Source organism: Xiphias gladius, chromosome 11, assembly GCF_016859285.1.
Source record: "Xiphias gladius isolate SHS-SW01 ecotype Sanya breed wild chromosome 11, ASM1685928v1, whole genome shotgun sequence".
NCBI classification, from domain to species: domain Eukaryota; kingdom Metazoa; phylum Chordata; class Actinopteri; order Istiophoriformes; family Xiphiidae; genus Xiphias; species Xiphias gladius.
This window is the reverse complement of record NC_053410.1, coordinates 16,343,567-16,358,034: the sequence shown is the minus strand read 5'-3', so window position 1 is coordinate 16,358,034 and position 14,468 is coordinate 16,343,567. Positions and strand designations below refer to the sequence as shown.

The 14,468-nt window shown below is 39.4% G+C and overlaps 1 protein-coding gene across 3 annotated transcripts in view; it reads right to left on the bottom strand.

Annotated features, from left to right (window-relative positions):
• adgrb3 (adhesion G protein-coupled receptor B3) overlaps positions 1 to 14,468 on the bottom strand; it is a 115,797-nt gene that overhangs the window by 18,997 nt on the left and 82,332 nt on the right. For all 3 annotated transcript variants that reach the window (XM_040140138.1, XM_040140140.1, XM_040140139.1), the window contains exons 17-19: positions 2,359 to 2,485; positions 1,157 to 1,260; positions 874 to 976 (exon numbers count right to left, since the gene is read on the bottom strand). In XM_040140138.1, the coding sequence (XP_039996072.1) occupies positions 874 to 976; positions 1,157 to 1,260; positions 2,359 to 2,485 (334 nt within the window). The remainder of the gene's footprint in view (positions 1 to 873; positions 977 to 1,156; positions 1,261 to 2,358; positions 2,486 to 14,468) is intronic.

The window sequence follows — 14,468 nt, the reverse complement described above, 5'->3', positions numbered from 1 at the left end:
TGCTCCTACGCTGTTGGATCTGCTTAACTTCCAAATGCCTATTCTGACTTTGCTAATGATTGCAGTGCCTGACTTAGATTTTTTTTTGTGGTAATTTTTTAGTTTCCTTAATGGCATCACCCTTTTAATTGCAATTAAAGATCATCATTGTCTCTGTGCGAACAGATTGGGGTCGTCTCAAGTTTATCTTTACTCAGGTGTTTTTATGAAACACCTGAGTAAAGACCAATGGTCCTGAGCCAAAGCAGAGTGGAACTACGTCTTATAGAGGCATTAGAAACACTTTATTTTCCATTTGGATGAACAATGCAAGGCGTCTTATTGCCAGACCAAAAAGAAATTGGGTAATACGCTGGAAAGAGGTTATAATGTAACTGTTTTATTGTTGCTTTTGTGCCCTCAATGAAGAGCCAACATGTGGCATACAAAAGACGCTATTTTGTAGATTAAACGTCTTGTGAAGGAAGAATTAGACATACTACTGATTCAGATCTTGGCCTTTTCAAAATAAGACAAAAGTTGGTTGACATTTCTGAAACTGATGGGGGGAAGGGGAAAGGTGAATCTGATTTGAGCTTCTACTGTTGTTTGTATTTTAAAATCATGAAGAGGAACTTCATAATATTCTGTATGATACACTGAACCAATGTACAGCTGTTGCAACACATTTTCTACATTGCAATACACACGTAAACATCTCAAAGAAATGCTCACAAAGTATTGGGCTCTATTCGAGGCCACAGAGAAGTGTCACTTGGATCTTTCCAGTGCATCGTTATCTTGAGTCATCACCATTAGCTTTGATATATAAAACAACCACTGGACCTCCACACCTTGTATACTGTGCTGAATAAATCCTTCAATGAGACTTACCACATTGTGGGTCTGCGTTTGTCCAACAAGGATCAGTATGTTCGAGCAGATTATAGATAAGCAGAAGTTGAGCAGGATGATGGATCGCTCAGAGCGAATATATCTACAGAAAAAAGAATGATAAAAGCAACCAAATCAGTGTATTTCTTCAATTCGTAGCTGAATTCTCAGTCAGGAAAGTCTTGACTGTTATCAGGTGATTAAACAAATAAGATGTTATAAAAGCACAAATTTCACAACATCATCATGGTGGAAGCTTATGCCCTTAAAGTGTTGCAGTTACCTCCATAGCACAGCGTAGATCACTGCCAACGTGATCAAGGCGAGGCAAGAAAGACCACAGCCAACTATCAGTGTCACAGATGGGACCCCTGAGTACTCCATGGTCTGTGGAGGAGACAGAGCAAGTCAACGCAGTCAGTGGGAGTTTGGATATTGTCCACGCAGGAGAGTGAATCGTTATTGTTGTCCCGAGAGGGAACCAATCAAAACAACCACCGCAAAACTGAATACTCCACGGTGGGTTCCTTAATGTACTGTGATGTTTGAGGTGTATGCGTGGAAGGTTGTTTAGATACATACCCACAACTTTCCACCCATCTGTGCCGTAAACTACATTACAGAACAATGAAGGCTGAAGCAAAGACACTGAAATCTAGGCTCAAGTGAATCAAAATATAGTTTTTTCGTTTGATTCTGTCTTCTTTTTGTTTTTCCCAGTCACATTTGAAATAAAGTAAGCCGGCCAATCATAGGCTTGCAAATTGGAGCCACCTTTAGACATACTGTACACGAATGATGTTTCAGACAATACATCATCTGTCCCGGGTGAATCACCACCAAAAATTATCTCCAAATGAATGTTTGTCATCCTGCTGTTGAATGCTTCAGGCCTGATAAGAGAAAAAGGTGATAGATGTATTTGTGTTATCTCGATTCCTACTGTGTACTAATGCAGAGGCCAAACTGTAAGTACTCTATGTTCTAAATGTTAATTACTTTGTCTTCTCACGAAATTACGGGCTTCTGGTTCCTTTACGGTAATGTGATTTCAGCACATGAGAATGAAAACATGGTTTGAAAATCTGACCTAAAGAATCTGCTCTAGGTTTTCTGATGTCAGAAAAGGAAAACAACATAACAATGTTAAATATGAAACTTTTATCTTCTATCTCAGACCATAGCGTGCCTTTGATTGATGAGAAGAAGAGACGTTGACACACAAGCATCAGCATGCACACACCCTCGCGCGTGCACGCGCGCACGCAGAGTTATCTAAATCTATGTGCAAACTAGAAAATATCCCCCACAATCCCCCTTCACCGCTGAATTACTATTTAACAGGATTAGCACACCAAAGATTCAATTTCAGTTCGCACCAGCAAGAACACACACACGCTCACACACACACACACACAGGCAAGGTTTCTCTTTTACATTAGCCCATACAACCCACAATGAATAACAAATCAATAGCCCACTTACTATTTCTCTTGGTTGCTGAGCCAAAATGGCGAAGGTAGATACACGATCACATAAGCATTTTGTATGGGATGCATCTGTGAGCACCGTTTTACATCCTTTTGTGGACCAGGCTCCCCAAGAGTCGTTCCTGCAAAGAGGAGGCAGAGGCAATTAAGAGGCTTAATTCCCGCGGTGGCACGACTTCACGGGACTTATCGGCACGGGCTTCGGCTTTTGGCTCCATTCATTCGAGCCATGGCGAGCCACGGAGCCGCGCAGGCTGTTACATTGCACAACACGGCGAGCGGACACGCCGACGCGGCTCCTGTGCGGCTACGAGCAGCATTTCAGCCGGAGCTGGTGGAGAGGCAGAGCGACGGAGGAGGGGGAGGACGCACGGAGCTGTCCAAGCACACCGGTGCTGATTGATTCGCTATACGCAGATAAAAACCGCCGGCTGCTACCAAAACACCGTCATTCCCGCATAATGCTTAGAGATAAGAGCGTTTCATATTTACCTGTATGTCTTTCTGCGTGATTGTCTATCCCTCTAGATGTTTTTTTTTTTTTTCCAAAAGACTGTATTCCCTTTTTTCTCCTCTCAGCGCCCCTCTCACTCTGTCTTTTTCCTTTTGGGTTGATTTGCCTTCCCCTCAGCTGTTTTAATTAGCAGCTTTTGAACGCTTCCTTAGGGGGATTTTCACCCTGGAAACGGTGGACAGCATCAGACTGATACTCTGTTCCTCTCTGCTGGCGTGAGAGGGGGAGGTTGGTACAATGAAAAAGGAAAGGCGCGCTGTCGCAGGAGCTGTTTATTCGGCTGCGAGTCTAATGATGTGACGGGGACAGATGATGTTTTTGGATGGTTCCTGAAATTCATTTTACACGAAAGTTGTCGCTCCCCGGCGCGGAACGCTTTAGGAAAGAAAAAAAAACACTGCAGAACTATTACCACCCCGCGGAAGCAGCGCGAATGGTTGCAGCCAGTCCCACTTCACACCACTAGTAGGTGAAATGAAAGGAGCGTCTCTCTTCCATTTGTCATCCCCCCCCCCCGATTGTAAGGCTTCAGAAAAATCATCCTCATTGATCCAGTATTCCACGAGACAACTTTATTGACACGAAAACTTAACGTGACCGTGGTCAGAGTGCAGCCTTTGCCGCAACACATAACCTGATATTAAGATTCGAGTCACAAACGCTCAAGCGAACACCTGTTGTCCTGCAAGGCACCTCGCCGTCTTTTCACTCTGTGAAACCCTACTCCTTTCTTGACGAAGGTAAAACAAGATCCATACCGCCGATTCAGGGCAATATTAAGCATACTAGCTGCTGATTTGCGTGCCAAGTGGCCCTCTGCTGTGTGGGACAATCCTGCTTTGTCATTTGATCAATATGGCAGCAATATTTATCATTCCTGGAAGGGACTGTGAAGCCAGTTGCAAATTTCCAATCAAGACACACCACAACTCTGGGCTGTCCCTGCCCAGCACCCAACCCCATCTCTTCTCTTCTTAACTGGGTTGTGACTGTTTCGTGCAAGCAGCTGATGCACGATGTTTTTGCTTTGCCCCCAGAGCACACATATTAAGCCAGAAGACAGCTTATATTTTGTAGTGATTTTAAGACGCAGAAACTATCTTTGACAGATTTAAAAGCATTTCATTAAAATAAATTACATTAATATCAGAAAAAGTAGTTTATAAACTGAGTAAATTAAATGCAGTAAACAAAAATAGTGTTAATATGGCCTTTACTATATTCATTTTAAGGGTAACTGTATGAAGCCCACTCACTCAAATGGCAGTGGAGGAAATATCCCACTCGAGAAACTGGTGGGCCCCTGAATCACCTCTTAAAGAATGAATGCACCAATCTGCCGACTTAAATTTTCAAGGATTTCTTCAATGGCTTCATAAAGGGAGGTTCAGACACTGACGTTTCATGATAATAAATAAAAGTAGAATCTGTAATTAGGCTCTCATACAGGTCCTCATTGGTGCAACACTAATTATCTACACCGAATAATATGAATAAAAAAGATTTACTAATGACTTGGAGGGCATCGTAACATTAGAAATGTTCTAGGACACTTCATATTTGAAGATAATTGAATCTCTTTAACCAAGAAGCCAAATGAGAGCATGATATAAAAAACAACATTTCTGGCAGTCACCAGGGTGGCTAAAGTGAGGCACCTGTGGATGCAGTAAAGACCCCAGTTTAGTACCACAACAGGAGCCATGCCTTGTTAACTTGAAAAAGGCAGTTCACATCAAGTTTTACATGAATGTATGACCTCCAGTCACTGACAAAAAAAAAAAAAAAATGATGCTGACGGTATCCCAAAGCACTGTAAAGCGTTTAAGGACTTGTTGGACATCATTTCTTGTGGTTACACCTGCCCTAGGAGCAGGAAATTTGAAAAAATGAAGCTTCACCTTAAGCACTGTTTGTTGCAGACTATCATGTGAGCTTCCAGTTTTGAAACAAAGATTTATGTTGGTTTCTGTCAGCCGACTGAAACAACTGCCGAGGACTAAGTACGGGCCCAGAGAGAAATGAGAAGAACTATTAAGTTCTTCAAAACTGGACTTTGGGGAAGTTGCTCATGATGGAAAAAAAAAAATTAACATGGCGAAAAAAATAAAAAATAAAAATAAAGAACAAGCTAAAAAATTGTGAACACGCCCTTTAATGGTAGCGCAGGCTTTTCATTGCTAAAGGTAATTCCTGCAGGACAGAAAGACGGGCCATGATGAAGTTGCTGGGAGATATGATAGATTGGTGGTATGTGCGATGCCTCTACTTCTTGGTAGCTTTGGAAGGAATACACCTCTACCCCGGTGAGGACTCAGTTCCCGACATGATCTGTTTCTAACTTTTGACTTGCTAGATGTTCGCCTCTCTTCTGTGCCAGTGGGAGAAGCTGACAGGAGAACATCCCTGACTGGGGATTTCTGTACGCCACGTTTGATGTGTTGTCTGACCTTATCCGGGCACGGTGGCCCCGTAGAATACAAAATGTACCCGAGAGAAAGTGTCAGTGTTGATGTTAACCACGGTGAGACTGATGACATGACATTCATCACATACCCTTTGTTGACCACTTTGCATCCTTGCAGTGATAATTTGACATCTTTGTATTAAAATTTCCAGGATTGAAATTTGTCACAGAATTTGATCGTGCTCCAAAATCAACATCTTTGGCTGTCAAGATGCAAGATAAGTGGCAGTAGAGTGACATAAAAAGTCAACAAAGCTTTAGGCATATTGAGTATGTAAACTGTTTTGTCTAACTGAAATAGAGATAGACAGATGCCAAAAATTCCCATTAGGTCTGTGTTCCTTGCTGAACTTTGACAGAGTGACTTCCTCAAGCCATAGAGATCTTATTACTAAACCCATAACTTATCCAGAAACCCAAGCAGTGCACTTTAGAGTCAAACAGTGAATCTCTGTAACCTAATGATTGTCCAGCTAAACAAGATGGCGCAGCTGTAAAGACTAAATGTCTAGACTAGGTTGCAGTCTTTTAGCCTGTGCTGTTCTCAGACAAAAGTCATTTTAGCATATGAGACTACTTTGATCACCGCATATTTTCTCCAGGGATGAGGGATAACCATCCAAAAACCTCTTTAAATTCCTTGCATGCCCACATTAGATTAGCCACAGACACTGGGCTGGGGGTTTAAAGAGTGCCTAAGACGGTGCACTTTAGTCAATTTCATAAATTCTTGAAAGATGGACACACAATGACAGGCAGAGGAGGATGGGGGCAATGCTGGGAAAATATTCCATCTATCTTGGATCTTGATGATGGGCAATTTATATAAGCTTGTGGGTCACAGTGTGTGTGTTAACTGAATGAAAAGAAAAGAAAAATGAGTGCACATTTTTATGTAGCAAGAAAAATCTTATTAACCCAGAGGGGGACGAAACTCTCAAAAGGCGACAGGCAAGAAAAAGAACCTGCAGTTTGGATTTGTTAGTGGGGATATGATTCATTCTACAGGTGCACACAAAGTCATGGTATCGTATCCCGGCTAATATTAAAAATGCCTATTATCATTGCATCAGTATTCATTTGAACACAACTTGCATTTATGGTCATATCATTAATTGTAAGGTATATAAATCCATCTTTACACTAGGTTTACAAGTAAAGTAATATATAATATAAATACTTCAGTTAGGCCAAACAGAATCAAGTCAGTCAGAACTGTTCATGGCATGTAGCACAACTGAGACATCACATCATGTACTGTGTCAGGCTTTACATGTGGCTTGCTCCAGCTCACACCCTATGCTCGCTCACATACACAAACACAGGGAAACCTCCTGCTGTCAATTAATGCATGGTTCGTGTCCTCATCAGCCCATCACGAGTCCTTGCTGGAGCAAAGTGTAGAATTGCTATAAACATCGAAAACATTGTGACTTCTTCTGCCTTTCGACATCCTTTTACAGTAGACACAGATCACTGCAAAGTGGACAACCAGAGGTCCCCAGCAAAATGAGGATCAGCTTAATTTCATTATAAATGAATCCATGAGAAATAACTAATGCAACACTCTCACCGTTATCTTCTTCCCATCTGCAGCGTAGACAGTTTCCATTCAAAATCAACCTCAAAACAACGGGAATCTTCCCACACGGGTCCCTGGGACTAAATCTGATCAAGTCTGTGAAGCAACTGTGTCTGTTTGAGGGTCTATGACGTGACGAAGTTTGACAACTGCTGATCTCAGATTTCGAAATGTCAAAGAAGCTTGACGTCAAAGAAGGGAACCATTAGAGGGCACTTTCAACAGAAATAGAAAGATGGAATCTAAAATCAAATACAACTTCTAGTGAAAGCTGGACCAAGATACAGTATATCACCAGCTGCAGGTGCATTTACTGTTTACACAGCTTGTCGAACTTCTTAAGTAGCTTTAAAGTTAAGTATATTAAAAGGATCATTCTAACAATAACAACAATAATAATAAATAACAATAATAATAATAAATATTATTAATTACAATATGAATCAAGCCTTATATACACAACATCAAAATGACAGCAATATTTATAATGTTTATGAATAAAATATATTTCTCTCTTTTTCTCTATTTTTATTTTTAAATACTCTATCTAATGTTTATACCGTTAACTTCACGGGGAAACGTTCTGAATAATTCCCCTGAATCTCAGCTTCAATTGTGACGGCACATAAAGTGAGTTTATTACATTTCAGGGCCAGACCTGTTGATGGCAGATTCTTGTTCCTAGTTAAACTAGGACCCAGGTGATGGAGAACCAAAACTTGTAATAAAGGTTCCTCTTGGTTCTTAAGCTTTGCCTCAGTCGGCAGTGTTCAGTCTGGCCCTTTTGGCTCAAATCCAGGATGTCCAGATGTTTGTAGAACCTAAAGCTGCGACAGCTGCTTTTCATACCTTGACACGTACATGATTAATAGGCTTTGATTCCACAGGAGCCAGAGTGTTCCTGGTAATTTCGTGGCATGAACTGTATAGCACTAAGTTATCTGAGATATAACTGGTGTATTGAGGTAATTCATTAGTATAAGAAGATTTACAACATTTTACTTCTCATCAGTTCAGGTAACAATATTTTTGTTGTCAAAAATTTGACAGTGTGTTTGACATTTGACAGGTTTTCTACCATCATAATTGTTCTGAAATGATCTTGGAATAGTTTGTTGTCGTGCACTCAATTAAGATAAGTTTATAATATAACAATAATATATCATGTTTAGTACTTTTAAAACATTGCAATTAAACCCATCAAAAAACTCCTTGGTGCTGCATGGTCTCACATTATTACAAGGTGTCTCGTGCAGTTTCCATGATATCATTTAGGCTGTTATTATCTAGTTCAGTTGACTCGAGTAGAAACCGTGCAACTTTAAAAGGAAGAAACATTTAACCCTGCTCTGAGTCTCAGCACACTGTTTCCCACTGATGTTGTGGCAAAGGTATCATACATGTTTGGCCAGAAAGACAGCAATATTTTTTGCTTATACTGCACTGTGCTTTGGAGAGGAAGCAAAGACAAACAAGGGGAAATAAATCTGAAAAAGTAAAAAAGAGGTGTAATAAATGCAGCAGTCAGTAAAAATGCTGTTTTAAAGAATTTTTAAAGAAAGGTCGAGGTGCTGTTAATCCAGATGTGGCAAGATTTTTTCAGGATCAATGAGTCTTCACTGATAAAGGTTGTCCCTTTTAGTTTAATGTTTGGCCTCTACAAGACTCATCAAGGAGGGGATGCTAAAACATCTGTGATTAGAAAGTCAGAAAGACACACATATGGCTTTCCATGCACTGCTTTACAAAGATTCAGAGGAATTTAAAAGCATCTAATTACAAGGGAATGCCAAAAGGCAAGAACTAGCTCGTAATGTCATTCTGTAATTTTCTTTTTCTACAAGTTTAGCGGCAGTTTGGAATAACCAAAGAGCTAGAATCTATTTATTTAATTAATCTATTTATTTAAGAGATTACAGTACTCGAAATGTAATTAATTAATATTGCAAAGCTATTTAAAGAATGATGGGTTCTAAGCTTAGACGGGCCGAAGAGTAATCTGATTTTAGCTCGTGCTGGACACACAATGATAATGAATTTTCAAGATAGCGTAAAATTGTGTAATATTTCTAGTGATGTTACAGCCAAACCTGGTACCTGCATTCTTGTGTAGATCGACAGATTCATTTTTATTTTTTAACGCAACAAGGAAATTAACTGATTTAAAATCACTGGGTTGCATTTTACTTTTTCCCTTGGCGCAGTGGTTCGATATTGGTAATATCAGGCTTGTTTGATAGCTGAATATATTGACATTTGAAAAGTAATGAATGTGTATGCATCTGACCTGTTTACATTTGGTGCTGTGGAGCTGCAGACTTGAAGAGTGAATGAAGAACAAAGATAAAGATATTCTCCCTCTAGATAGTCTAGTGTTTTATTTTCCATAACACGCGGAGAGTTGCCTATCAGCGTGTTTATTTATATTTTTGTTTAATTGTTTACTGCATTTATTTTCTGTACTACTTTATAGGTAATAACTGAGCCAGGCAGGTGCAGCAGATTATCCTACCGTTTTCTGGAATGCATAACTAGTCAAAACATGACAGTCCCAGAAGCACGTCATTATACTGACAAGAGTAGCACTGACAGGTGAGTAATTTCACTTATTTTACTTGCAAAGAATAAATGAAGATTGCTTTGGAAGTGATTATTGTGTCAAGACTGATTCTGGTTCAGTGTTTTAAATGAAAAATATCTTCTTTTCTTCTTCTTCTTAATATAATAATTAGTGGAAGATGCACTCAGCTACTATACGTAAAAGTAGTAATTTCACAGTTTAAAGGTTTGCCATTCAAAACTTTACTTGCTAAAAGTACAAACTGTAAAAGCAAAATGTATTCAAACATATCAAAAATAAAAGTACTCATAGAGAACAGCCCCTTTCAGAGTTTTAAATGATTATATATAATATTATTATTGGATCATTATCACCGATGCATTAAAATGACCATTCATGGTTTTTCTGAATTGTTTTGCTTGCTTACTTTAGATGAATTTCAATATATGAAATTATTCTCAATAAAGGTGCTATATGTAGGTTTTTGCTATCAGCTCTAATAGCTGTTTATTTAACAAGAGCTTCAGCCATCGTTGCGTTTACACTACAAGAGGTTAGAAATACATCTTCGGGGCAGCACTACTTCTTCATCCACTCGTGTTGGACTGAGAACAGACTGGATGCTACAACTACTCACTATCGCAAAGTGGTATTACAAGACCGGGCCACCAGGGCTAGCTGGTTAGCACGCTAACTTCAGTAGAAGAAAAGAAGTGATAGAAATACAAGCAAAAACAAGAGTTTACATTGCTGTTGCTTTCCACCACTGGCTACAGCTCTGGGCGAGTAAAGGAATGAAGTTTGATGCTGAACTCACAATGTTTCTTCTAGACTGGTAAGTAAACACCTGCTAATGCCAACACGGGCAATGTAGCGATGGCAAAACCTTACATATAGCACTTTTAACTCAGTGCCTTAATTTAGTAGAAAATATCAAATATAAAAAACATGAGAAAATCTTGCTGCCTCTTATTGCTTCCGGTCACCCCTTTGCTAAAAACAAACAATACATATTTTTAGTTTTGCAATTATTAAGATTTAATAGCACCTAATAAAAAAGCCCCCACTCTCTGCATAGCAAAATATGGGAAAAGCACAGAAAGCTACAATGCAAAAGAAGAATGTATGGAATCCATCACATTATCAAGCTATACAGGGGCATTAAAAAGTTTGAGCACCCCTATTCAAAATTTCTGTTACTGTGAATAGTTAAGTGAGTAAAAGATGACTTGATTTCCAAAAGGCATAAATTTAAAGATGACATATTTCTTCAATGTTAAACAAGATTACTTTTTTTATTTTCATCTTTTAATGTTTCAAAATAACAAAAAAGAAAAAGGGCCTGAAACAAATGTTTGAGCACCCTTCATGGTCAGTACTTAGCAACACCCCCTTTGGCAACTATCATAGCTTGTAAACACTTTTTGTAGCAGCTAAGAGTCTTTTTTCCCGTTCTTCTTTGCAAAAATCTTTCTGTGAGATTCTTGGGCCGGCTTGCATGCACTACTCTTTTGGGGCCTATCCACAGATTTTTGATGATGTTTAGGTGGGGGGACAGTGAGGGCCATGGCAAAACCTTCAGCTTGCGCCGCTTGATGTAAACCATTGTGAATTTGAGGTGAGTTTAGGATCATTATCCTGTTTAGAAGCCATCCTCTTTTCATCTTCAGCTTTTTTACAGACCGTATGATGTTTGCCCCCCAAATTTGCTGGTATTTGAATCCATTGAATCCATTCTTCCCTCTACCAGTGAAATGATCCCTGCGCCACTGGCTGCAGCACAAGCTAAAAGCCTGATTGATCAGCCCCTGTGCTTAACAGTTGGAGAGGTGTTCTTTTCATAAAATGCTGTACCCTCTGTTCTCCAGACATACTTATGCTCATTGTGGCAAACAAGTTCTACTTTAACTTCATCAATCCACAGGATTTGTTTTCAAAATGCATCGGGCTTGTTTAGATGTTCCTTTGCAAACTTATGATGCTGAATTTTATGGTGAAGATGTAGGAAAGGTTTTCTCCTGATGACTCTTCCCAGAAGGGTCATAAAGTTAGGTGCATAAGTATTTGGACAGTGACACAATTTTCGTAATTTTGCCTCTGTAAACCACCACAATGGATTTGAAACGAATGAATTAGGATGTGATTAAAGTGTAGACTTTCAGCTTTAATCCAAAGGGTTTTACAAAAATATTACATTGACCGTTTAGGAATAACAGCCATTTTTATACATAGTCCCTTATTTTCAGATGCTCAAAAGCATTTGGACAAACCAACATAATCAAGTAACGGCAAACAAGTATCAGGATTATTATTAATACTTGGATGCTGTCAGGTACTGCCTGAAGTCTGGGACCCAATGACATCACCAAATGCTGAGTTTCCTCCCTTGAGATGCTTTGCCAGGCCTTTACTGCAGCCCTTAGCTGCTGCTAGTTTGTGGGTCTTTCTGCCCTCAGTTTTGTCTTCAGTAAGTGAAAAACATGCTCAGATAAGTTGAGGTCAAGTGACTGACTTGGCCATTGAAGAATAATCCATTTCTTTTCCTTGAGAAGCTCTTGTGTTGCTTTCGCCGTATGTTTTGGGTCATTATCCATCTGTACTGTGAAACACTGTCCAGTTTAGTAGCATTTGGCCTAATCTGAGCAGATAGTACAGCCCTATACACTTCAGAATCCTGCTGCTTCTATCAGCAGTCCCACCATCAATAAACACCAGTGACCCAGTTCCACTGGCGGCCATACATGCCCATGCCATAACACTGCCTCCACCATGTTTGACAGATGATGTGGTATGCTTTGGATCATAAGCCATTACTTCCCTTCTCCATAATCTTCTATTCCCATCATTCTGGTACAAGTTAGTCTTGGTTCAATCTGTCCAAAAATCTTGTTCCAGAACTGGGTAGGCTTTTTTAGAGGGTTTCTGGCAAAATCTAATCTGGCCTTTGTGTTCTTGAGTGTTACCAGTGATTTGCACCTTATGATAAACCCTCTGTATTTACATTCACGAAAGCGTCTCATGATTGTAGACTTTGACACTGATACGTCTACCTCCTCGAGAGTCTTTTTGATCTGGCTAGATGTTGTGAAGGATTTTTCTTTACCAAGGAAAGAAATCTGCGATCATCAACTTTAGTTGTCCTCAATGGTCTTCCAGAGCTCACCAGTGTATTCATTCTTTCTAAGAATCTACTACATTGTTGATTTGGCCACTCCTAAAGTTTCTGCTTTCCGTCTGATAGGGTTCATTTGCATCAACGCTTCTTTGAACTGCATATTGAGAGTTCCCATGAACAGCTACCAAATGCAAATTCAACATTTGCAATCAACTCCAGACCTTGTATCTGCTTAATTTGTCATGAAATAATGAGCAAACAGGCCACACCTGGCTATGAAACTGATTGTCAGTCAATTTTCCAATTACTTTTGAGCCTCTGAAAATTAGGGACTATGTATAAGAATGGCTGTAATTCTTAAAAAGTTAATGGGATATTTTTGTAAAACTCCTTGAATCAAAGCTCAAAGTCTACACTTTAATCACATCTTGATGTCTTTGTTTAAAATCCATTCATGTGGAATACAGAGGAAAAATTACAAAAATTATCTCACTTTCCAAATACTTATACACCTAACTGTAATTGCAGAGGTGTCACTGCACAGTAGAGCAGTGCACCACCACTCCAAAGTCTGCTAAATCTTTTGCATTCAAACAGAGGTTTTGATCTGCCTCTCTAGCAATCTTTGGAGTAATTCTTAAGGGAAGGTTTTCTTGGTCTTCCAGACCTCAACTTTTCATTTCTTAATTACATTATGAACTGAGGAAACAGCTGCCTGAAAACATGTCGCTATCTTCTTATAGTCTTATAATCTCCTGCTTTGTGGGCATCAATTATTTCAATTTTCATAGTGCCAGGCAGCTGCTTAGAGGAACCACTGGCTGCTGATTGTTGGAGCAAGGTTTGGGGAGTCAGAGTATTTATAAAGCTTTGAAATTTGCATCACCTGGCCTTTCCTAACAACGACTATCAATAAGCCATAGCCCTAACAAGCTAACAAGCTAATTAAGGTCTGAGACATTGGTAAAGGTTATCTGAGAGTTCAAATCTCTTGATATGCCCCAGCTTTTGAATGGTGCTCTTTTCCTTTTTTCACTATAAAATTGTACACAACAAAAACAGAATAAATGTTTCACCTTCAACTTCATCAGTGTTGTCACATAATAATATATATGCCCCTCCTGTTGTGAAAGTAAGCAGCAGAGACTCGGGTGTGGCAGCTGTCTCAGTCTTACAGCTTTACTATAGTTGGCTCAAGTGTTCAGCTCAGTATTCTCATGTTCTGTATCTGGACTACAACAAGTCAGTGCAATGGGAAACACAAAGGACACAGCTCTCCACTTGTGAACAACATTTTCATTCTGCTAATTGTTACAGTAAGCACTCTCATTTGGTTTGAGCCAACATGGCTGACAGATGGTGTATTACCCCCTCAATGAGTCCTGAGAGTGGCTGCTATTCTGTAATAGGATGACCCAACTGTTTGAAATGAACGAGATAATAATACCATGGAGTCAATCAGTGGTGCTCTGTTTGAAATGACTTAGTCTAAAGCAGAAAAATGCTTACATTAAACACTTGGTTTGTGAAAGTCAGAGAAAGAGAATGGAGCAGAGTTGTCCTAGTTGTATCTTTGCTGTTCAAAAATAGACCAGTTGCCCTCAAATACCGTGATAGAGGACATACCATGCAAAATTCACATGCTATATTTCAAAGTTGGCTGCTGTTATGTTTTCCATAAATAAAGCAAAACTGAAATCAAAAATATTTCCAGTATCAACTGCGCATCCAACTTCACTTGAAATCCATAAAATAAGTACACATAAAATAAAATATACCCTAAATATAATTAGTTTCTAAGGACATGACTGTGTTGTAACAAGCTACACAGCAATGTGTTATGTGTTATTATTCCCAGATTGATCTT